The sequence below is a fragment of the Stylophora pistillata genome, chromosome 4 (assembly GCF_964205215.1).
Source record: "Stylophora pistillata chromosome 4, jaStyPist1.2, whole genome shotgun sequence".
In the NCBI taxonomy this organism is placed as follows: domain Eukaryota; kingdom Metazoa; phylum Cnidaria; class Anthozoa; order Scleractinia; family Pocilloporidae; genus Stylophora; species Stylophora pistillata.
This window is the reverse complement of record NC_142522.1, coordinates 19,451,499-19,476,001: the sequence shown is the minus strand read 5'-3', so window position 1 is coordinate 19,476,001 and position 24,503 is coordinate 19,451,499. Positions and strand designations below refer to the sequence as shown.

General features: G+C 40.3%; 3 protein-coding genes and 1 long non-coding RNA gene across 8 annotated transcripts; 1 reads left to right on the top strand and 3 right to left on the bottom strand.

Moving 5' to 3' along the window:
* Window positions 1–1,210: 1,210 nt before the first annotated feature.
* Window positions 1,211–5,778, bottom strand: LOC111344166 (macrophage-expressed gene 1 protein). The gene is made up of 3 exons (XM_022951378.2): window positions 4,065–5,778; window positions 2,415–2,709; window positions 1,211–1,801 (listed from the first exon to the last, which is right to left on the bottom strand). The coding sequence occupies exons 1-3, from the start codon at window positions 5,776–5,778 to the stop codon at window positions 1,483–1,485; spliced, it is 2,328 nt and encodes a 775-aa protein (XP_022807113.2). The 3' UTR covers window positions 1,211–1,482.
* A 117-nt stretch (window positions 5,779–5,895) lies between these two features.
* Window positions 5,896–9,244, top strand: LOC148732758 (uncharacterized). Its single transcript, XR_016000018.1, has 2 exons — window positions 5,896–6,027; window positions 6,756–9,244. It is a non-coding gene; the product is annotated as an uncharacterized LOC148732758 (long non-coding RNA).
* Window positions 8,351–13,966, bottom strand: LOC111344163 (macrophage-expressed gene 1 protein). Its single transcript, XM_022951376.2, has 3 exons — window positions 11,733–13,966; window positions 9,556–9,850; window positions 8,351–8,932 (listed from the first exon to the last, which is right to left on the bottom strand). The coding sequence occupies exons 1-3, from the start codon at window positions 13,408–13,410 to the stop codon at window positions 8,614–8,616; spliced, it is 2,292 nt and encodes a 763-aa protein (XP_022807111.2). The 5' UTR covers window positions 13,411–13,966; the 3' UTR covers window positions 8,351–8,613.
* Window positions 13,967–15,658: 1,692 nt separating this feature from the next.
* Window positions 15,659–23,416, bottom strand: LOC148732757 (uncharacterized). Of its 5 annotated transcripts, none has more exons than XM_088756997.1 (3): window positions 23,271–23,416; window positions 22,379–22,578; window positions 15,659–17,359 (listed from the first exon to the last, which is right to left on the bottom strand). In XM_088756997.1, exons 1-3 carry the CDS (start codon window positions 23,313–23,315, stop codon window positions 17,236–17,238), a joined length of 369 nt encoding a protein of 122 aa, XP_088613123.1. In that variant the 5' UTR covers window positions 23,316–23,416; the 3' UTR covers window positions 15,659–17,235. The 5 variants fall into 5 exon arrangements, 1 of the variants encoding a protein (XP_088613123.1); XR_016000017.1 differs by lacking the exons at window positions 22,379–22,578; window positions 23,271–23,416 and adding exons at window positions 18,452–18,516; window positions 19,283–19,596 and having other exon boundaries at window positions 17,181–17,359; XR_016000015.1 differs by lacking the exons at window positions 22,379–22,578; window positions 23,271–23,416 and adding exons at window positions 18,452–18,520; window positions 19,283–19,595 and having other exon boundaries at window positions 17,181–17,359.
* Between the last annotated feature and the right edge of the window lie 1,087 nt (window positions 23,417–24,503).

The following is a 24,503-nucleotide window of genomic DNA, read 5'->3' as shown; positions in this document are numbered from 1 at the left end:
ATTTGGTCTTTCAAAGTCAGCTATTTAAGAGGAGCCATAGATAGAACCAATCAGCAGTTTCGGGCTCCAAGTCTGTGGAGTCAAGCGAATGACAAACAGCGCGAAGGGGTGGGGAGGCGGCTTAATATGGAGACTAGCTGTGATCTCTCTCGCGGTAACAGGTTTTCCGGAAGCTGGTGAGTTAGGTGGAATGAGGTATTGAAAGAATACTTACGCCATTTTTTGGGCTGGGTGCTCCTTTTCACTCACCGAGAGCCTTGCACAGGCTAAGCAATCAAAGGTGAGCTGAACCACAGGGTGAATATTGAATATGGGCCGACTGCCTTCAAAATGCACGCAATAGTTACCAAACCAAAGGAGCTTTCCCTCCCATCCAAAACACCCCAACAACTTAATAAGAATTTTAAAAAAGAGTATCGTGTACTTGTTATCTTCCTAAAATTGCAGCCCTGAAATAAAGGTTAACATTATAAAACCCTAAGGTGCATGATTTGTATCTGGTAAGCCAACTGTATGTCTAATTGTTGGAAAACCTCTTTTTTTTGATGCTTGAAATCTCCAGCGATTTTCGTTCTCAAAGGATTGGGGAGAGAATGACCTTTGCAAACAAAAGGGGGTGCTTGCAGGCCACAAGTAACTCATTCAGAGAATGAGAAAATCTCGCGGTCAGGTTTGGAAGATTCTCTCCTTCTTTGTATCTGAATTCTAACTTCGTTAGAAGGTCTCTACCAGCTCACTTAATTAATTATTCATGTATTCATTTATCTAATTATTTGCCAACTTATTAATTTCTTTAGCGTGGTTCAATGCGAATAAAGTTATTTAAACCGACTACTGAAGAGACAGAACACCTTTTTGATAACGTTAACGACACAGTTGTAGTTATGAAGTTAGAGAGCTCAACATAATGATCCAGTGTATGTCCGATTCGATATGGAGGAATTGCCAAATGAGTGTCGAAAGTAATCCAGAATTGCTTTGTTTTTGCTTATTTCGATCTGTGATTGGTCTAGAAAACTTACACCACTCGTTCAACCAATCAGATGCAAAATGAAAACCAATTCATGACTGTGTCGCCCGCGTTTTCCCGCGCTTGAGGCAGTTTGGTTCTTATTGGCTCTTCAGTAAAGGTATTTTTCTTACTTCTGATTGGCTGTTATCATTAATGTGGTCTTGGTCTACGACATTCAATCGAAAAGCGCTCCATCACTGAGTAAATAGGTGTAACCGTACTTTATCAAACAACCATCATTTGTTTACATTCTTCGTGCTTCAAAAAATTAGGGTTATTTCTTCCATAACACTTACAACAGAACAAGCGCTTATGTTAGAGTATGTCAATTGAAAAACAACTATCATAAAATGCATTTATCGCAAAATGTCGACTTCAAAAACGTTTAAAGAGACACTAAGCTATGATCTTAACAAATTTCCTGTTGACATTTGTTAACCTTGAATAAAATGAAAAAGTTGTTGCGTAATTTAAACTTGTGGGCTTCCTTGCTCAGTGACAGCGCCATACCCAGCGGAATTCAGTGGCTCCATCAAACCGCTGCTTTCTCTTTGAACGGTCTTATGGCGACGCCAGCCAATGACCATGGCGGCGATCAGCAATCCAGCCAATGCTGTTACACCAAAAGTAATACCAGCCGCTGCCCCAGCACCCATGGTATCACTGGAACTCTGCGAGGAAGACTTTTGTTTGCCATGACCGGAGGCTTTCAAAGTTGCTCGTGCGGGATCCATACCTATTATTGCTGGACCGTCTAGGTTGGTTTCGGCTGCAAAGACAGCGACAGAGCTAGACGCAAAAGATACATGAGACGTGTTTTATTAATTTCCTGGGTAGATCCAGCTCTTTGAGGTAATGAGGAAAGTCAGTTCAGTTGTCTGTGCAAATAAAGTTAGTTCCCTTGTCTCTTAATTCGTTATTACTCTGTTCGATTGTTGATTTGTTGATGCTGTCTTCTGTCCAAAACCACCTTCAGAGACCGGCATTATTTATTGCGGGGGATGGGGCGGAAGAGTGGAACTCGAAGGATTTTGGTTGTGTCAAGATGAAATTTAAATGATCTGCCCCATAAGGATCTGTAGTAATCCGACGATCCCCCCTCCCCCCCCCCCTTTACTGACAGTCAATGTTCTTTAGTCCCCCTTTAAACTCTTTTACAAAAAGCCTGACCCCTGAAAACAAAGTAATTCCCGACCCTCTCCCCAGTGGTAACGAAAACACGATGCAGTTATTCGACTGGCAAACGACACCTCTCTTTACTCTGATGATGGCTTCATTGTCACTGAGAAAAGGCCGTTTTAATACTATCCTCGCCTGGAATATCATACTATTAGATTGACTCTTCAATGTAGGTTTAAATCGTGTAATATTCTACCCAGTAAGCGAAATTCCCTACCCTTACCTTTTGGTCGCCAAAACCCAATGTGGTGAGTTGGATCGTTTAAACCAAATTTGTCCGGTGTCATTGTTGATCACGAGCAAGGGCACAGTGTACTTGTAAATTTTGGGCGCATTCGAGTAAGGAGGTCTTTTGATGATGGGAAACCCCTGGCTGTTAAATACATTCGACTTCACGCAGAAGTTGATCTCACAATCTTCGTCAATGGCTCCCAAATGTTGAGAATAACCAATTGGACAGGTTTTGGGCCATACCGACGGACTAGACTGTTCCACGAACAACTCCAGGCTTGAGTGACCTGCAAAGTAACAAAGGGTAAAACGGATAACCAAACAACTAAAGGAAGATTTAGATGGGTAACCGCTGTCTTTACCTGTCTCTGTGTTCGATGATAGAGAACGCGGTCCTTAGTCAGATATGAGTAAGACTAACTGAGACATTTATTAACGGCGATTAACTGGAACGCGAATGATAAAGATTTTAAGGCATTGGTTTAGCCACCTCGCAGCAGGGGGCGAGAATGAATGACATCATTGCTAAGCCATGTTCAGGCTTTACAGCGAAAGAGAAAGAGCTTGAGAGCGATGTCGGCTTTGTTCCTCGAACAAACAAATTTCGCGAACGATCTCTTTCACTACGATCTCATCACAGCCTGTGATATACTGTATATCGCTAGATGTCAACAAGCATTTCCCTTATGTAGGTTCTGTCAACATTTACTTCCGCTGTTGCTTTATTTTCTGCACGGATACTTTTACCTGTCGGCAGGAGATGGCTTCTGAATTTATGCAACTCGAAAGCACACGAAACTTTCTCGCTCATATTTGTTTTCGTTCTCATGAACTCGGTAATATTCACCCGTGTTCTAAAGGTCGGGTATGAAAAGAAGTGTCGTACGTTTTCACCAAGCTGGAGGAAAAAAAAAAGTTATCGGATCACACCGATAAGGAAGTTATTGGTAACGCGACACAATCAAAGAAGCTGGAAATTACTTGAATGGAACAAAGTTTTAAGGGAAAATATGTAATAAAAGGTAAGCGAAAGAAACAACCTTACCAACGTTGGAAAACAAAGCGGCCCGAAAATTGTTAATGAGCTGTAGGTCGGCTGTTTGGTAATTGAAACCAAAATGCTAAGCTCCACATTCATCATGCCTGTAAAGCTTTCTAGAGGTCCTTTCATATAACTTTGCAACAAAACGATACATTGAGAGAACCCGGGCCTCGATAGACACAACTTTTTCAGAATTGTAACCATGAAAAAGCAAGAATAGAGTGCGCGTGCTGACCTTAAAGCAATTAGGCGTTATTTAGGTTTGAGAATTTGTAGCAATCAACAAGGATAAAAAAAAACCCAGTTCTTTAGAAGGAAAAAATAAAAACAAGGAAGAAAATAAAGCCATTTAGCTCAAAGGGTCTAGTTCAATGTAGCCCTTCAACCTTTAAAAGTGCTAAGTATGTAACTTCTCTTCGCAGTCTTAGCCCTGAAACGAACATTAAGGTCACGAATATAAAATAAATTGTCATTTATCAAAGAAGCTCTTGCTCGTCAAACAATTTCTCCTTGTCGTTACCATAGTGAATGTCTAGAGGAAAGTAGGGAGAATATGCCTACCGATGTAAGGGTGTAAAACGGGAAAGGGAGGTGACATACCGTTTGATCCTTTGGCACTATCTGCAGATTTCTTCACACCAAGAGGATTACCAGCATTGCAACTGAAGAAGCCACCAAAAGGTACAGACCGCTGGACGCCAAGCTCGTAGTCATCGCTCACACAGACATGCATGGTGGCTCCAAAGCGCAGGGCGTAAAACTTCAATGGGCAGCTGTGATCTTGTGTGACTGGGTTCTTTAACACGTCGCTGTAGAGTCCACCAAAAAGATACCCCGTATTAGGAGGCGCCAAACCCTTCGCAACACACCAGTAGGTGTAGTAGTTGGAGAATCCACAAAGGTTGTGACAGCTTTTAAAAACAAACCATCCGTGGCATTCGCGATGGCAGCTTTGTGGTGTGCGACCTTGATGTACCATAACTGCTTCATACCCATTACTACAGGTAAAGTCGGCTGTGAGAGGGTTCTTCTGGACAAAGGACCCACAAGGATTACTGGCTGGAGAGCCCTCACATTGGCACGTTTGATAGACACCCCCAAACGTGTAGTTATTGGTTGGGCTCCCGCAAGATCCATCATCGAGGTTGGCCTGAAAGCTGAAGTTCGGAGAGTCCATTTTGGTGCATCCTCTGATGGTGTTGTGCTCATAGTACTGATTTATGGCTTTTTCAACGACTTTGGTTAGTTTAAAGAGCAGTTCTTCAGACAGTTCTGGTACACTTCCAGGTGTAATTGCAAAATGAAGAGGGTCACCTGATCGATCAACTGCAACCAGCTCGTCTGCCATTTGGTCTTCCCATTTATTGATGGTAAAATTCGCCCTGAATGGAGGTCCTCCAAATGTATATACCGTGGAATAAACCGTGTTCTGTGTATATTGATCCAAAAATTTTTTGTCAGTTGTCTGAGTATAGCTCGCACTGGCTCCAAACACCCCGAAAAAAGATGCACTCGCTCCTGCTGCAATCTTACTTTTGTCTTTATCGAAATCACCCACAAATTTCCTCTTCAAGTGATCGACTTTAGCCAGAACTGCTCCAGCCTTGACAGTTGTAACATAGTGCGTTCCGAAATCTCCAACCAATACCTGCGCGAGAAAACTGGCAAAGGCAGTATTGTTGTGCTGTAAGTGAGAAGCGATTTCAAGCAAACGTGACTTGAACCCTAGCTGTAGAGGGGCATTGGGTTGGAGTTTCACCGTGTACAAATGATGGCGTACTTGCGCTCGTGTGCTGACAGTCTTACCTTCCACTTGATGTTTCTTCACTGATTCGAACTCAGAAGAATACGAACCACTTATTCTTGCAAAATGAAATTTTCCCGAAGCTTCATCATTGATAGACTTCGTTGTGGTGGACAAATAGTCATTCCAGTGATCGTACATTTCAGCGAATTCATGCACTTTGCTTTCCTTGACAGGATACAAGAACACATCATCGGGAATGAGATACTTGCCGTCGTCCGAAGTCTTACAATTGGAATAATTCATCACAGAAACGGCGCCCATATGGAGATTTCTTAGGTTGTCCCAGCCGCCTCCCGGAAGAACCTCGAAGCGATAAACGCCGCTTGTAAGAGGACAGTTTCGTGAATCGCCAACTAGAAATCGGGGTGATGAATCATTTTCCGCGGAAACAAGACCACATCCAAGTAGTACCAAAGAAACTTGAAACAATCCAAATGTTTGGAAAAACCCAGCCGCTAGCGCCATCACAAATAGTTCATTGGCTACGTAGAAGGTGGCTAATAACATCTTTACAGCTTGGATGTGGTTGCTCGGTGAAGGGGAATATCGCTGTATCCTTTATCAACAATGTAACAGATCTTCTAGAAAGCATGATGATCATCACATGAATCATGGCAACGGAAACGTGATGAATCATAAGACTTCACAAGCACGTGTACGTGTTTTATACAGTAGAGTAACAGTCAACCCAAAATCTACCAAATCGCTCAAATTCGCCATTTAGAACCACAGAAACGACAATACACGGCAAGTGAGGTAGGTTTACATTTATTTTGAGCCTTAACATAGACATTCCTCGATATAAGTCTACGATATTACGACTCTTCAATATTCTCCCATACATTTATTTTTATTTCGAAGAAACGACCAGACACGCCGCTTGTGTGGGCCCCCTGTGTCTTTATCAACAGTATAATTATTCTAGAAAGCATGATGATTATATGAACCAGGCCAACGGAAACGTGATGAATCATAAGATTTTACGAGTACGTGTGCATGTTTTTTCAGCCTGCATTGTGGATCCCTTCAAATTTGTTAGCGAAGTGTTCTCGGTAAAGCAACTCGAAATCACTCAGAGTTATTGTTTATTTGTTTTTGTTTGTTTGTTTGCTTGTTTGTTTTGTGGGAAGTGATGAGTCCTTAAGAGTTTTAGAGAATATTTTCTGTTACCATTTAAACATGGAAAGCATAAGATAGTCTGGATATAACGTGACGTGATGAAAATATCAATACGGAGACTAGCTGTGATCTTTCTCGCAGAACCCTACACTGCACATTTGACATGTTTACACGGTAACAGGTTTTCCGGAAGCTGATGAGTTAGGTGTGTTACGTGCACGAATGACCAACAAATGTCCGCTAACAAAGCATATATGAAAATAGACTCCCGAGTACGATATATGGCACGCAACAAAAATGTAATAACAAGCAGTTACCCATTTTAACTATTATTTAATTAGTTTTACATTGTCTAATTGACTTAGGTTAAAGATGAAGTTAAGCAGTTCATAAAGCAGGCTTACAATCCTTCATGCCGTGTAAGTGTTCGTCGTCTTGATCAACTTCCAATTCCAACATCCACCGACTGAAGACCACAGCGCTTGGCTTTCTTGATTCATGACTTTCTTTCCGTGTACACAAATTCTTCCGGAGGACTCCATAGTAAACTCTGTATTCTCTATCTTCTTCCTCTCTCGACTATCGTCTTTTTCTTCTCTTTCTTCTCTCCGGATATCGCAAGGTCAAAAGGTCATAGCCTCGTCACATCATAGCTTCCAAAAGTTCAGTCAGCAAGCCACGAGGGTAAGCCCTCGGGAAAATCTCTTTTGTACTTCTCACAAGCCAGCTTTTACACATTTACTTTAGTTATCTAGAATGTTCTATTACTATTTATAGCGTATCACAAGTTGTACTATTTTTGGAAACTGCTGAGTCACATGAAAGAAGTTTCTGGAATATTACAGATCATAGATAATTCTAGAAAAGTCTGGGATTGCGTGACAGATTCAGTAAAAATAATTCAATCCTCGTAACAGGTGGAATGAGTTATTGAAAGAATACTTACGCCTTTTTTGGGCTGGGTGCCCCTTTTCACTCGTTTTTATTCACCGAGAGCCTTGCACAGGCTAAGCAACCAAAGGTGAGCAGAACCACAGGGTGAATATCCATTATGAGCCGACTGCCCTCAAAAGGCACGCAAATAGCTACCAAACCAAAGGAACTTTCCCTCCCATCCCAAGACACCCCAACAACTTGATAAGAATTTTAAAAAGGATTATCGAGTGCTTGTTATCTTCCTAAAATTGCAGCCCTGAAATAAAGGTTAACATGATAAAACCCTAAGGTGTATGATTTGTATCTGGTATGCCAAATGTATGTCTAATTGTTGGTAAACCTCTTTCTTTTGATGCTTGAAATCTCCAGTGATATTTGTTCTCAAAGGTTTGGAGAGAGGCTGACCTTTTGAAACGAAATGGGGGTACTTGCAGGCCACAAGAATCTCATTCAGAAAATGAGAAAATCTAGCGGTCAGGTTTGGAAGATTCTCTCCATCTTTTTATCTGAATTCTAACTTCGTTATATGGTCTCTACTAGCTCACTTAATTAATTATTCATATATTCATTTATCTATTTATTTGCAAACTCATTAATTTCTTTAGCGTGGTTCAATGCGAATGAAGTTATTTAAACCGACTACTGAAGAGACTGAACACCTTTTTGATAACGTTAACGACACAGTTCTAGTCATGAAGTTAGAGAGCTCAACATAATGATCCAGTGTATGTCCGATTCGATATAGAGGAATTGCCAACTGAGTGTCGAAAGTAATCCAGAATTGCTTTGTTTTTGCTTACTTCGATCTGTGATTGGTCCATTGAAAACTTACACCACTCTCTCAACCTATCAGATGCAAAATTAAAACCAATTCATGACTGTGTTGCGCACGTTTTCCCGTGCTTGAGGCAGTTTGGTTCTTATTGGCTCTTAAAGGTATTTTTCTTACTACTGATTGGCTGTTATCATTAATTTGGGTTTGGTCTACGACACTCAATCGAAAAGCGCTCCATCACTGAGTAAATAGGTGTAACCGTACTTTATCAAACAACCATCATTTGTTTACATTCTTCGTGCCTCAAAAATTAGGGTTATTTCTTCCATAACACTTACAACAGAACAAGCGCTTATGTTAGAGTATGTCAATTGAAAAACAACTATCATAAAACGCATTTATTGCAAAATTTCGAGTTCAAAAACGTTTAAAGAGACACTAAGCTATGACCTGGACAAATTTCTTGTTGACATTCGTTAACCTTGAATAAAATGAAAAAGTTGTTGCGTAATTTAAACTTGTGGGCTTCCTTGCTCAGTGACAGCGCCATACCCAGCGGAATTCAGTGGCTCTATCAAACCGCTGCTTTCTCTTTGAACGGTCTTATGGCGACGCCAGCCAATGACCATGGCGGCGATCAGCAATCCAGCCAATGCTGTTACACCAAAAGTAATACCAGCCGCTGCCCCAGCACCCATGGTATCACTGGAACTCTGCGAGGAAGACTTTTGTTTGCCATGAGTGGAAGCTTTCAAGTTTACTTGTGCGGGATCCATACCTATTATTGCTGGACCGTCTAGGTTGGTTTCGGCCGCAAAGACAGCGACAGAGCTAGAAGCAAAAGATACAGGAGAAATGTTTGATTAATTCCCTGGGTAGATCCAGCTCTTTGAGGTAATGAGGAAAGTCAGTTCGGTCGTCTGTGCAAATAAAGTTAGTTCCCTTGTCTCTTGATTTGTTATTATTCTGTTCGATTGTTGGTTTGTCTATGCTGTCTTCTGCCCAAAACCTTCAGAGACCGGGATTATTTATTGCGAGGAGAGGGGGGAGGGGAGGCGGAAGAGGAGCACTCGAAGGATTTTGGTTGTGTCAAGATAAAATTTAAATAGTCTACCCCATAAGGATCTGTAGTAATCTAATGACCCCCCCCCCCTTATTGACAGTCAGTGTTCTTTAGTCCCCCTTTAAAGTCTTTTACAAAAAGCCTGACCCCTTCCTTTCCCCATGAAAACCAAGTAATCCCCGGCCTTCTCCCCAGTGGTAACGAAAACACGATGCAGTTATTCGACTGTCAAATGACACCTCACTTTACTCTGATGATAGCGTCATTGTCACGAAGAAAAGGCCGTTTTAATACTATCCTCGCCTGGGAAATCATACTACTAGATTGACTCTTTAATGTAGGTTTAAATCGTGTAATATTCTACCCAGTAAGCGAAATTCCTTTCACTTGCCTTTTAGTCGCCAACACCCAATGTGGTAAGTTGGATCGTTTAAACCAAATTTGTCCGGTGTCATTGTTGATCACGAGCAAGGGCACAGTGTATTTGTAAATTTTGGGCGCATTTGAGTAAGGGGGTCTTTTGATGATGGGGAATCCCTTGCTGTTAAATACATTCGACTTCACGCAGAAGTTGATCTCACAATTTTCTTCAATGGCTCCCAAATGCTGAGAATAACCAATTGGACAGGTTTTTGGCCATACCGACGAACCAGACTGTTTCACGAACAACTCCAGGCTTGAGTGACCTGCAAAGAAACAGAGGGCAAAACGAATAAGCGAGCTTGCATGCGAGCCTGCACAAACTTCTTGTTGACAAAATCAACAGAGATTTGGAGGAACTGTGAGTGACCGCTTCAATGAAACATGCTTTTCCCTCGTGGAGTAGATTGACATTCAGGCTAGCTCCAATCTTTCCAATCTACACCTACAAAAACAGTCCGCCTTGACTCTATTCGCTGGCTACCTTCTTGTAGTGAGGAAAGACAAATCATCACAGCGACAAAATTCGAAGTAGAGTAAAGGAAATCATGTTTCCTTACAATTCATCCATGTTTTTGAGGTTGCCATGTTTTAAAGTTAGAGTTAAAAAGGAGTGTCATTCATTTTCATCAGGCAAGAGGGAAAAAAACTAATTGGTTAACACCGATGAGGAAGGGAAAATACTTGGACTGAACAAAGTTTCAAAGGAAACATGTCTGTAAAGGTAAGCGAAAGAAACAGCCATACCTACATTGGGAAACAAAGCGCAAAAATTGTTAATGGTTGTGGGTTAGCGGTTTGGTAATTGAAACCAAAAGGTTAAGCCCCACATTCATTGTCTGGTTAAATGCTCTTAATGCCAGTGAAGCTTCCTAGAGGTCATTTCAGATACATTTGCATCAAAAAGATACGCTGGAATAATAATAATAATAATAATAATAATAATAATAATAATAATAATTATAATAATAATGATAATAATAATAATAACCGCCTCCCGGTTAGCTCAATTGGTTAAGCGCCGGACTGTTGTGCGGGAGGTCGAGGGTTCGAGCCCCGGCCGGACCAATACTCAGGGTCTTAAAATAATTGAGAAGAATATGCTACCTTTCTATGACATCGATCAAGAAACGGTTAGATATTCTAGTCTTCTCGGATAGGGACGAATAAATGGAGGTCCCGTCTCCTGCATCTATTCATTAGTTAATTTGGTTAGGCAGGGGACGTTAAAGAACCCACTTCACGAGATTACTGTGATGTGGTCTGGCCTGGTTACTGGGAATTGGGGGAAGGGGGCATCTGTTATATTCGCCTTCATTTGATTGTAAACTGCTTAGCAGTCTGGTAAAGTCCCCCGCACAGTGTTGTAAAGCGCCATGAGTTCAAGATATGAGCGCTATATAAATACAAGCTATTATTATTATTATTATTATTAATTATCATTTATCAAAGAAGCTCTTGATCGTTAAAGTGCCCATAATGTCAAAAAACTTTTTTCGCTCATCTAATTCTACATTTCCCCAAATGAACTTCGGTGAATAATTTTTTCGATTTGGATAAAACGCGATTTTTTTTACGAATTTTTACAAAGTTCAAAATTCTATTTTCTTACGGTCGACTCCTGCCGCTGATCACAAGAAAAACGTGCTCAAAATGACCACGTGACTGATGTCTGTGACGTAGGTTCAGGAACCTCACTTTACCTTAAAGTTCATATAAATACACTGGTCGAGTGCGGGTCGTTTACGATACTGTGAGCTTACGATATTGTGACCACACTGAAGCAAATTCCCACTCGTTTTCAAGTCAGATAAGTCACAACCTAAAATCACGTGTTCCTGAACCTACGTCACGACTCCCTTTAAACCGAGGAAGACTGGTGCGAATGGTGGACAAAAATGGCGGCAAATTTGAATGTCTTTAAAAAAATCATAAAAAAATTGCGTTTTATCCAAATCGCACATTTTTTTCGCAGAAGTTCATTTGGTGAAATGTAGAATTAGATGAGCAAAAAAACATTTTTTGACATTATGGGCACTTTAAACAATTCCTCCCTGTCGTTACTATTACTAGTAAATGTCTGAAGAAAAGTCGGGAGAATATGCCTACCGACTTAAGGGTGTAAAACGGGAAAGGGAGGAAACATACCGTTTGATCCTTTGGCACGGCTGGAAGATTTCTTCACACCTAGAGGATTACCAGTATTACAACTGAAGAAGCCACCAAAAGGCACAGACTGCTGAAAGCCTAGCTCGTAGTCATCGCTCACACAGACATGCATGGTGGCTCCAAAGCGCAGGGCGTAAAACTTCAATGGACAGCTGTGATCTTGTGTGACTGGGTTCTTTAACACATTGCTGTAGAGTCCACCAAAGAGATACCCTGTGTTAGGAGGCACCGCACCCTTCGCAACACACCAGTAGGTGTAGTAATTGGCAAATCCACAATAGGTGTCGCAGCTTTTAAAAATCCACCAACCGTGGCATTCGCGATGGCAGGTTTGTGGTGTGCGACCTTGATGTACCATGACTGGTTCATAACCATTACTACAGGTGTAGTCGGCTGTGAGAGGGTTCTTCTGAACAAAGGACCCACATGGATTACTGGATGGAGAGCCCTCACATTGGCACGTTTGATAGACACCCCCAAACGTGTAGTTATTGGTTGGGCTCTCGCAAGATCCATCATCGAGGTTGGCCTGAAAGCTGAAGTCCGGAGAGTCCATCTTGGTGCATCCTTTGATGGTGTTGTGCTCATAGTACTGCTTTATGGCTTTTTCGACGACGCTGGCTAGTTTGAAGACCAGTTCTTCAGACAGTTCTGGTACACTTCCATGTGTAATTGCAAAATATAGAGGGTCACCTGACCGATCAACTGCAACCAGCTCGTCCGCCATTTGGTCTTCCCACTCATTGATGGTAAAATTCACCCTGAAGGGAGGTCCTCCAAATGTATATACTGTGGAATATGCAGTGTTCTTTGTATATTGATCTAAAACTTTTTTGTCAGTTGTCTGAGTATAGCTCGCACTGGCTCCAAACACCCCGAAAAAAGATGCACTTGCTGCTGCTGTGATCTTACTTTTATCTTCATCGAAATCAGCCACAAATTTCTTTGTCAAGTGATCCACTTTGGCCAGGGCTGCTCCAGCCTTGACACTTGTAACATAGTGCGTTCCGAAATCTCGAACCAATACCTGCGCGAGAAAACTCGCATAGGCAGTATTGTTGTGCTGTAAGTGGGAAGCGATTTCGAGCAAACGCGACTTGAACGCCGGCTGTAGAGGGGCATCGGGTTGGAGTTTCACCGTGTACAAATCATGGCGTAGTTGCGCTCGTGTGGTTACAGACTTGTCTTCCACTTGATGTTTCTTCACTGATTCGAACTCAGAAGAGTATGAACCACTTACGCTTCCAAAACCAAATGTGCCCGAAGCTTCAGCATTGATAGACTTCGTTGTGGTGGACGAATAGTTATTCCAGTGATCGTACATTTCAGCGAATACATGCACTTTGCTTTCCTTGACAGGATACAAGAACACATCATCGGGAATGAGATACTTGCCGTCGTCCGAAGTCTTACATTTGGAATAATTCATGACTGAAACAGCGCCCATATGGAGATTTCTTAGGTTGTCCCAGCCGCCTCCCGGAAGAACCTCGAAGCGATAAACGCCGCTTGCAAGAGGACAGTTTCGTGGATCGCCAACTGGAAATCGGGGTGAAGAATCATTTTCAGAGGAAACGAGACCACATCCAAGAACGACCAAAGAAATTTGAAACAATCCAAACGCTCGGTAGAACGTTAACCCAGGCAATAGTGCCATCACAAATCTGATTAGAAACGAAAAGGCTCTGTTTCTTTTAACGAGTGTTCTCGGTTATTTCCGTATGTATGATTCTCATGTGATCCAAGGGGGATTCTAATTTTCGGTTTCGTATTATCTTTCACCTGCGTTCCATCCCCGTTACAGATTCGTTCAAGGTATAAACAATGGTGTCACATAAGGAAACTGAAACCTGAACGTGCTTCGACGTGTCTACAAAATATACTCTGTGTTACCCCCAGTACGTCGTTCTATGGCTTCATGTAGTTATGCCGCTGACAATTATTTCATAAAGAGGAAGAAACAAGCGTTTAATTAGGTTGGGTACGTTGTAATTATGCGTGTCAGAAAACTGAGTTATCGAAAATAAGGATCATTATCAATAGCTGGGAACAGACCCTTATATAAGACTACCATGACATTTTATTCAAAACCCCCTTATGTAAATCATCATCGCTACATAGCGACAATATAGAGGTACAAATATAAAACCCCTGGATGTCAACTACGGTTCTGACCTTCACGATCGACGATCGATATCAACATCTGCGCGCAGACTCCTAGATGTAACATTTTACCATCGCAATAAACAACTGGACACACGTTTAACGTGGATGTGACAGTTTAAGTTCAATTAATCAATATCAACATCTGGGCACAGAATACGCACTGTATGTAAAGAGTCACGATCAACACAGACCCCTAACCGTAAGATACTAAGATAAGTAGCAACATCTGCCTACAGCCCATCATGTAAGACACATTGATTAAAACCCATGGATGTAAGAAACAACGAACAATATCAACATCTGGGCACAGCCCACTCGTGTAAGACACACTAATATAAACCCCCGAACGTAAGGAGCAACGATCAATATCAACATCTGGGCACAGCGCTGTCGTGTAAGACACACTGAAGCAAACCCCTGAACGTGGGGAACAACGATCAATATCAACATCTGGGCACATTCATTCATATAAAACACACTGATATAAACCCCTGAATGTAAGACTCCTGATTGTAAGAACCCCTGACTGTAAGATCCCTGATTGTAAGAACCCCTGATTTCAAGAACCCCTGACTGTAAGAACCCCTGATTGTAAGAACCCCTGAATGTAAGACCCCTGATTGTAAGAACCCTTGATTGTAAGAACCCCTGACTGTAAGACCCCTGATTGTAAGAACCCCTGATTTTAAGAACCCCTGACTGTAAGACCCCTGATTGTAAGAACCCCTGATTTTAAGAACCCCTGACTGTAAGACCCCTGATTGTAAGAACCCCTGACTGTAAGACCCCTGATTGTAAGAACCCCTGATTGTAAGAACCCCTGACTGTAAGACCCCTGATTGTAAGAACCCCTGATTGTAAGAACCTGACTGTAAGACCCCTGATTGTAAGAACCCCTGACTGTAAGAACCCGTTTGTAAGAACCCCTGACTGTAAGACCCCTGATTGTAAGAACTCCTGACTGTAAGAACCCCTGATTGTAAGAACCCCTGACTGTAAGAACCCCTGATTGTAAGAACCCCTGACTGTAAGAACCCCTGATTGTAAGAACCCCTGATTGTAAGAACTCCTGACTGTAAGAACCCCTGATTGTAAGAACCCCTGACTGTAAGACCCCTGATTGTAAGAACCCCTGACTGTAAGACCCCTGATTGTAAGAACCCCTGATTGTAAGAACCTGACTGTAACACCCCTGATTGTAAGAACCCCTGACTGTAAGAACCCATTTGTAAGAACCCCTGACTGTAAGACCCCTGATTGTAAGAACCCCTGATTGTAAGAACCTGATTGTAAGACCCCTGATTGTAAGAACCCCTGATTATAAGACCCCTAAATGTATGGCAATCCCTGAGTGGAAGGCTTTGATCTGGTTGTAAGGTATAAATTAGAAGCTCAAACATAAAGCAGAAATTTACAACTCTTTTATGATATGTATTAAGACCCTTAAAGATGTGAATTCAACATAAAACCCTGAAAGTATGGTACACATTTTAGGACCAATGGGTTGAATACAATCACTTTTCATGTATTTGTTGAGAGGTCAAGGTTTAACAATAGTTTAAAATGTATATGAAAATGTTGCATATTCAAATCCATTGTTTGTAATATTGAAAAGCACAGAAACCCATTTGGGATCATAACTATTGTCAGTAGCAAACCTGCTCATTCCCACAGTCTATCAGGCAAAAGGCAAAGAGATTGGAATAAACCTAGTAAGTAATTAAAAGGGTCATTGCAAATAAGTTTCCAAAGTTTATTTGAAATTTATTAAAAAATTACAGATATTGAAGACACTTTGCCTAGTGCTAAACCTGGACCTTATTCACTTTGATTATATTTGTATTGACAGCATTAAAATACATGCAAATAGACAAACTATTAATAATATATCTCATCACGTTTTCTGAAGAAAGAAAGGGAAACAAAGTTTAACTTGGATAAAACACTCATCTACCACTTGCATTACAACTAAGTTTGTTTGAAAAATTTATCCATGCAATATAAACAAATAGAGTTTGATGTTTTCTACAGATTAATATTGAGATGACGACACTCAATATAGGCACAGTGCCTGCTTCCTAACAACCTATGAGCCACTCATTCTTTAAGACACTCAACAAACTCCTTACATCTGAAATTCATGTCATTAAAAATAAGCAAGAGGTAAATAGTTAATGCTTTAAAAAAATGTGTGAATTACAATATGTGTATTGAATAAATATTTCATTAAAAAGAAGTACAAGGGTTAATCAAAATCAAAAATTGACAACTTCTTTAGCATATTTTCCACTATAATAAAATTTCCACTCTTTGAAATTATGGGGCTACCTTGAGAGACCTTTATGATGGATTACAAATTTGCTTCTATTCTTCGTAATATATATGTATTTATTGATTCTGGAGAATTAAGTTCCTAGCTTTTACATCAATTATGGATAAAAAGCTGTCTCTGTCTATGTGATATATAGACTTTATCAACAAGTATTTTTGAGTTTAGCACATTTGCAGTTATTGACAATACACATAATTTCCACCCCTCTCCAACCAGATTTAATTACATGTATTTGACTGATTTAAAATTTGATAAAATCAAATAAGGCTGAGGAGTTAACCAAACACTAAATTTGGCCTGTCCTATACTGTGGATGTAACATTAACGAGTATAAATTAAAATGAAATGAAGGTAGCTTTAAATTCAATCATGTCAGGGAGGTATGAATTAGCTTAGTGTATTGCCAATTAATCCAGCCAAATCATCGTGCTCACATTCTGGATACAAATCTTATTAAATTTGATGCAAAAATTTTGTTAGGCTTTTGACATCATCTCAATATTTGTTTTCAATTTTTTAAAGATTTCATAGAGGGATGCAGTCTCATTATAGAATTGCATAATTGAATAAAAACTTGCATTTTTATGGTTCATAAAGCGAGGGATTTAGCGTGGAATTGTGAGTGGAAAACGAGGCTCAGTGATACTGTTTTGCATCTTTTGTTTTGCACTCAGGATAAAAAAAGTATATCATTGCTGTTTTCTTTACTTCTTATTACCTTTTATTCATCCATATGATTCAAGGAAAAGCCGTACTTGACTCACCAATTCCACATCAAATTGCATGCCAAAAACTAATATTGCACAAATTGCAAATTCCCTTATCAGGCAATTAATTCTCCTATAGTAGCACTTTCTAAAACTGAGGAGTGAAGAAATTCAATTCAATTCAAATAGTATTACAAGCTTCAATTCAAATAGTATTACAACTTTAGGATGAAATTTCTTTAATCCTCAACAATTTCGGGTACTAGCATCTCTAATTTCATGTTGCATGTGTTGTGTTTTGAGGCATTTTATTGGCAAGCCTCACCATCTTGCCTTCTGACAGTTTCACCACAGGCACTATGTAAATTCTTGCCTTGTCACCAGCTTTCCTCAAGGTACAACTGTTGATAAACAAGATAAATGCCGTTACATGACAATGAAATAAGTGTATGAAACGTTCCTAATGACATAGTCTGTCAATTAATTGCCTTGAATACAAAGCATTTAAGTGATTACATTCATTCCTAACAAGCCACCTTTTGAACAAACCAGGGCACAAATCCACACCCATCCCTTAGCACAAAAGTGCTCTTTACTTATTTCTCCCAATTCTGAGGATATTTTCGGGCAAATCAGTGCTCCTCGCTTCAATTTATGTTTACAGTTTTATTTCTTGCACATACCATAACCACTATCTAATACTGTGAAGTTTATTTCATAGCGGGGCTCCCACGTGCATGAAGCGTGTGTGGGGCAGACCCCCATACCCATGGAATATGGTTAACCTCTTTTCGTTTGTTTTTCACGTGACTGACCGAGCATACGTACGTACATGCATACGTGCCTTCAGCTTCCACAGGTAGGGTAGGGGAGACTATCAAAACGAAGGGAGGGGTGTCTCAGGCGAGTTTTGGCAAATGCACATCTTTTATGTTATCATTAATATTACGAACTTGGGAGCTCCACTTTTAGGCTTGGCTAAATTGATATATTACGAATAAACGGATCGGGAGTGAGAATGTGTATTCTCAAGTCTAATTTTGCTCTTCTTACCAGGCAATTATGTAACAACATGTTACCCTTTTTGAGAGACAAAAATGAAATGTATGTGTAATTATGGCACTAAGGTCAGTTGGGGGCCCTCTCCCTCCCCTAAGTCTCCTAATGTATCTGATGTTCTTCAACAATATCAAGGTTCTCAAGTCGTTGATAATAAACTCATAAAGGCTGAAAGTTTCTTAAGAAACTGTTTGGGGCTGTGTCGGTGGGGGTAACGAAATAATTTGAATATATCAACAAAGTTGAAATGGTAAATTGGCCACCATTACGATTATAAAAGCCGACGTTTCGAGCATTAGCCCTTCGTCGGAGCGAATAGAGGAATTGTGGGTTGTGTGCTTTTGAAGGTAGAGAAAGGAGCTACATGATTGGTGGGAACATGGCAATGAGAAAAACACAAATAAATTAGTGGAATGAAAAGCGTTCGTTGATACCTGTGGGATTTAGACTGCCGGTTTGAAAGATGAGCTTTTGTTCAAGAGTTTTCTGGCTTTCCGTGCTACCTAAGTGTAAGGAAAGACCGCAGATTGCCCATGTGTTGCTTAGAATGATTAGGTAAAAGCAACGTAATCGTAACGGTGGCCAATTTACCATTTCAACTTTGTTGATATATTCAGCTGATAAACTCAACCTGTTTTAATTAAATAACTGCAGTTCCTGAAGTTCAAATTTTGGATGTGTCAATTTTTTTCATTCGATCAATCACATTTTATACTGGTTATAATAGAATTAACATAAAATCTTCTAGGGATAAGAGCAAGACATTAAAGTCCCTTTTTTGCTGCTTGCAAACAAACAAGGTTTGGAGCCCATTTCTCTTGGTGTCTGAAGATCGTTCTGAGAAAGGGTGTGGACAAAACGTGGCCTACCCTGTGGCCTACCCTATGGCTTACCAGTGGTCAGATCTTTAAAAACATAGCATTGCTGGAAACCTTTCAACGTTTTCCTGAGTACTATCCTACCAACGACTTTCTTCTGCTGTTTTGGGGGCCACATTCCTATCAAAATTTCTTAACCTTCTGATAGAATAACGAAATCGAAGAAGTCGATTAAACGCAACTTTTGGGCAAATATCATCATGTCAGCTCTCCTTTCAAATTAGTGCAATACTGGCCCTTTCTTTGGAAAAAGCAAGTAAAGTTTGCGAAATGTTTACGACGGCGATGCGTGCGTGTCCCGGGGTGCTCGTTGCAAATTCAATACTCTCCAGCACTTAAGAGGCACTTAAAAAATTGGCCTGGCACGTTATGTTTGCTTTTTCTTACCCGGATATGCTCTCCGATTAACGCCGTTCCTGATTACATTTTTACACTAGCACTCCACTATATGTCACCAACTGACCGCCATTTTGCATATCCTCTGCGACACAATTCTCCCTTTCGTAAACGACCGTTGCCATTTTGAAACGGTCGTTGCCATTTCCGAGAACAGTCGTTTCCATTCATTACAAAATGGCAACGACTGTTTCAACAAATGACAACGACCGTTTCAAAATGGCAAAATTGGCCGTTTCAAATGGCAACGGCCGTTTACGGACGGTCGGCATTAAATAACATAGTGTGAAATAGACCCGAATGATTAGCATTTTCCGATCATAGTTGTGACGTCATCTTCCGACCGCACTGTAAACTTCGGAAGTTAACATGGCGGTGTAAGTGTGAAACCATTAGTTCGTGTTGCGCACGATTGCAGGCTGTAAGCTTAGACTAGGCCAGGCATCTTTTTAGTGTACGGAGTTGCAGACTAATAAGCATTTCGCTGGACAAGCAGAAGAATGTTTCCGGACCTACTTACTTAAATGAAGGACTCTATGCTACCTCACCCAATGTTACTTTTCAGTACCACTGGACAATATATAAGTACATAACATAGGGTGAGGATTATTCGTAATGATGTCTGAAGCAATACGATAAAGCCAAGCCATACTTTTTTTTGCGTTGAAAGAGGGTGTTAGTAATGAAGTCCTTAAAAGTAACATATTAAAAGGAAGCAACTTTGAGCGAAGTCACATTTATTCATGATTATGTGCTTGGGCTACATGTGTACTTTAAAATCAACTACTATCCTTACTATCCCATCGAAGGCTAACATCAGAACCAGTATAAAATAGAATTGCGAGTGTTGAGAGTATCTTTGAGGTTTACCGTTTTACGCAGTACGAAAAGCCAGATTTACAAATAAAAAGGCTATAAATAAAGAAGAGTAACCTTCCCACAAGTGTAGCACCCAGGCAATGGTTTATTCCAGAGCTTGGCCCAGTGTCTGCACTGCACTGATGAGACCCATATAGGTCGAAACAGTGTGCACTGTCTGCAGTTATATATATATATATATATATATATATATATATATATATAATGTACATGCATGACATATTCTGTGATTAATATGCTTTACAAAAAAAAAAGAAGAATTTCTATATGTTTATTCAATGATGAAACAGGATCATATTCCTATGGAAGAATGTTATTATGTCGTAACAAGAATTTTCTCTTGAGCTGTTTATTTGGAATAAGGTTTGTTCTAGTCTGCATGCAGACATTTTTGTGTTTTCTTTGTTTCACTTTTTCCACACTAAGACATTTCGCCAGTACAATCACAACAACAAATGGCACACATGAAGTACTTGTCACCTAGCTTCTTTACACCATTTTGTCCATAAGGTCTCATGTGTGGGGTAAGTTGATATTAAAAATATTGCACACCAGGCCCTGGTTGTTCAAAGGATGGATAACGCTATGCACTGGATAAATCTCTATCTGGTGGATAGCGCAGTACGTTTTGGTAACACTTATCCGCTGGATAGCGATTTATCCGTTGGATAGCGCTATCCGCTCTTTGAACTACCGGAGCCAGAAGGTTTAAGTTCTTATTATATGACTGAGAAAATTACCTCTTTATGATTGACTGATAGCAGGCAAATTTATCACTAATTCTTAATTTGAACTGCATTGCTAATGAATGCAAGCATGTTTGTAATTTTCTCAGTCATATAATAAATGAGTGATCGTAACAGAAAGCTATAATGATAAAGGATTTACACTACTTGCAATATTTGAAAATTCTTTAAAATTGCACTCGCTTAAAAGCTCATGCAATTTTGAGAGAATATTTAAAATATCACTTGTAGTGTAAAACATTAATTGCATTATGTAACATTCACATACCCCAGAGACATAACAATACATCCAGAGACATACATACCCCAGAGACATAACAATCAGTTAGATTCAGGGTTGCCCAGAGGGCATACAATCAAGGTGAAGAGGCAATGATTTGATTGGTACATAACTTGCATAACATATCCAGAGACAATACATACCCCAGAGACATAACAATCAGTTAGATTCAGGGTTGCCCAGAGGGCATACAATCAAGGTGAAGAGGCAATGATTTGATTGGTACATAACTTGCTCTGAATTTGTTGCTCTTAACCAATTTTTCAAAAAATGTTCTTCAAGTAATTAATATTATTAAGATAACCGTAAACTTCTAAAATTGACGGAAGTTTTGGCATAGAAAAATAACACTAATATTGCATAAAGCTCCATCCCTTAAACAAAGAAGGTCAAAAACAGAGTGTATATGATAGACACTGAACTACATAACTTAGAATTCTCAAAATAATAACAATAATCCTCACCCTATGTTATGTACTGTGCAAAAGGTCCAGATAACATCGGGTGAGGTAGCTCGAGAATAGGTCGGCTCGTGAGTTCCTCCGGAAACAACCAACTGTTTGTCCCGCGAACTGCTTATTAGTCTACAAACGTAAACGAAAACGATGCGTGGCCTGGTCTGAGCTCACAGCGTACAATCGCCCGCCACATACTGGTTTCACGCTTACGTCGCCATGTAATTTCCGAAGTTTACAGTGCGGTCGGGAGATGACGTCACTACGATGATCGGAAAATGCTAATCATTCGGGTCTACTTCACCCTATGTTATCTAATGCCGACCTAAACCTGGGAAATACGCCTTTGCGACCACGCAATATATTGGCCCCTCCTCTCCCCTCCCCCTTAACCTACAGGTGTAGTTGAGTGCAGTGATATTTGCAGTGTTTCGTTCCCTCGGACGTTGAAAATCGTTTTAGCGACCTCTTAGTATACCCTTTTGTACGCCAGCGTATTCGTTTGACTCTTACTGATTTTATTTTTATGTTCTTAAAAATCTGCCTACCGGTAGGCCATAGGTTAGGCCATAGGGTAGGCCACAGGGTAGTCCATGGCCTAGGCCACGTTTTATCCACACCCCCTGACAGAAGTTTATTTGCTCTCAGTAATGAAACTAGGATACATAGGGTCTAATCTGCAGCAGCGAGACTCTGATATGTTCATTGTCAAGATTTAGAAACTTACCTTACAGATATGCACGCTGAATCAGCACCTTGGGAGTACTGAAGATAAGTGCAATCATTGGTGTCGACAAGGATACACCACTGTCTCTCCCACTTTTCAAATATTGGAGAGCGCATTACTGCATTCGGCTTTGCTGCGGGTAATTTCCAGGTGAATACAGTAACCATTCCATTTGGTGTTGGTTTTATGTTTTGTGGTACCTGAAAAAAGAAAATAATATACATACTTTTGAGATAAAACATATGAAAAACATTTAATGTAAAGTACTGTGCCTGGCGAGTTTCGTAAGGATTTTGGTATGTTCCCAGGCGCTCACTATTTTTACGAGCTCTGTAGACTTAAAGGCGAGGAAAATCTAGAGCGATGAGCAAAATGTACCACATGTTACACCATGGAATAAGAGATTAATTATTCTATCATTATTTCAAACCAGTACTTTTGACTATTAGTTCTCGTAATAAAACCCTAAGCCTTTTTGCAGTATTGCATCGATCGCCTAGGGCGTGGGCGAAAGACGAAAACGACGCGCACAAAACCACGTTATTATGGTAAACAAAATGGCCAACGAAACGGCTCGTTCCTTACAAAAGCGAATTCTAAAGAAACGGGGGCAAAAATTGATCCTAATAGTAGCTATTTTATTTCTTAGTTCGTGGGGGAAGAAGAACGTCTGCGTAGAAGGCTATTGCAACGCGAGCTTTGTTAAAAGTGACTGAAACTGTTTAATTATATATGATACATTTAAAGGAAACAAATTTCTATTGCATTAAAAAACTCCAACCCAAATTATGGCTTTTTTAAGTTAAGAGCAAAAAGAAAAAAGAAAAAAGAAAAAAACGCTAACAGCCGATACCCACCCCTCCTTTATTTGCAAATTTTGTCATCCACCTACCTTAGCGAGGACGTTCCAGAGAAGTTTCTGGCGTTCCTTGGTCATTAGGGACAAATGTTATCTTTGGTTTCCCTCCATGTGTTCCTCCTTGTTTTTCCTTCGTATTGCCTTTTCGCAACCTTTCATGGGGCAGATACACAATCTTTCTCCACAATCAATCGAATGAGATGGTATCAAACTCCTTTTGAAATAAAAAGAAACCTTGTCAAAAATGACATGCAGTATATTAATCATCTCACATCCTTATGCCGTGTTTTGCTTCTTACTGGTACAGCTTGTAACACCAGGCTGTTTGAGAGCGCAATGATTAATACAAATGAATAAAGGCTGATAGTTTTCAGAGGAATCCGGGGAAACTCGTCGAAAGAACTGCCTTCTCTCAGAGACTTTTTGCCTCTACAGCCTTTGCATCTCCTTATAAAGAAAATTATTTAATAATTATAGACAAGGATCGATTGTTAGTCATTTTGCTTAAATTGGAAAAGGGAAAGCAGTGGTCTAACTCGTGAAGAATTCCGATTTATGATGATCACTTATTTCAATGCTAAACTACCTAGTAGCATGTCAATGATAGAAAGTAGATATTTAAAAAAGTTTAGTATTGGTACTGTCTATTCTTACCACACATATCCATCTACGTGGTCTGGATTTCTCTCTACTAATTCCATTCCTCTATTGCATGGCACGCATCTCAGAGGACTAGCTATCAAGTTCTGCCGCTGTAGCCAAGTTATTACATTGAGGACTGGACCATCAGTAAGCCTGTTAATGTCCATGAGATTCATCTTGATGCTCTTCGGATGCTTGATTTGCTGTATTTTACTACTTATTTTGTGACTGCTAAGAAACCGCTACTGCTGCAAAAACGAGAGGCGGAACTGCAGCCCCTTGTTCTGTCGTTCTTTGAAATAAAATTTTCGCACTTTGTTTGTGGCCTTTTCACAATAACCATAGAAATTCTCATGCCCTCATTGATCGAGAGTCATTTTCAATCTTCGCCACGAAGGCTAAACCATTTCTCTCGTGAAACAAATGCACATTTCTGGGATATGGACAATGACGAGTGTCCGAGTTCCAAGATTGGCATACTGGGAGAAATTTTTTAAGAGGAACTTGTCGAAGTGAAAGAAGTACGTGGCGAAAGAAAATTTTCAGTAAAAAAGTGCCGGTTCTCGGTTCGCAAGGAGGAAAGAGGGCGACCTTGTGAAAATACTTAGAGATGCCGAAGTGAAG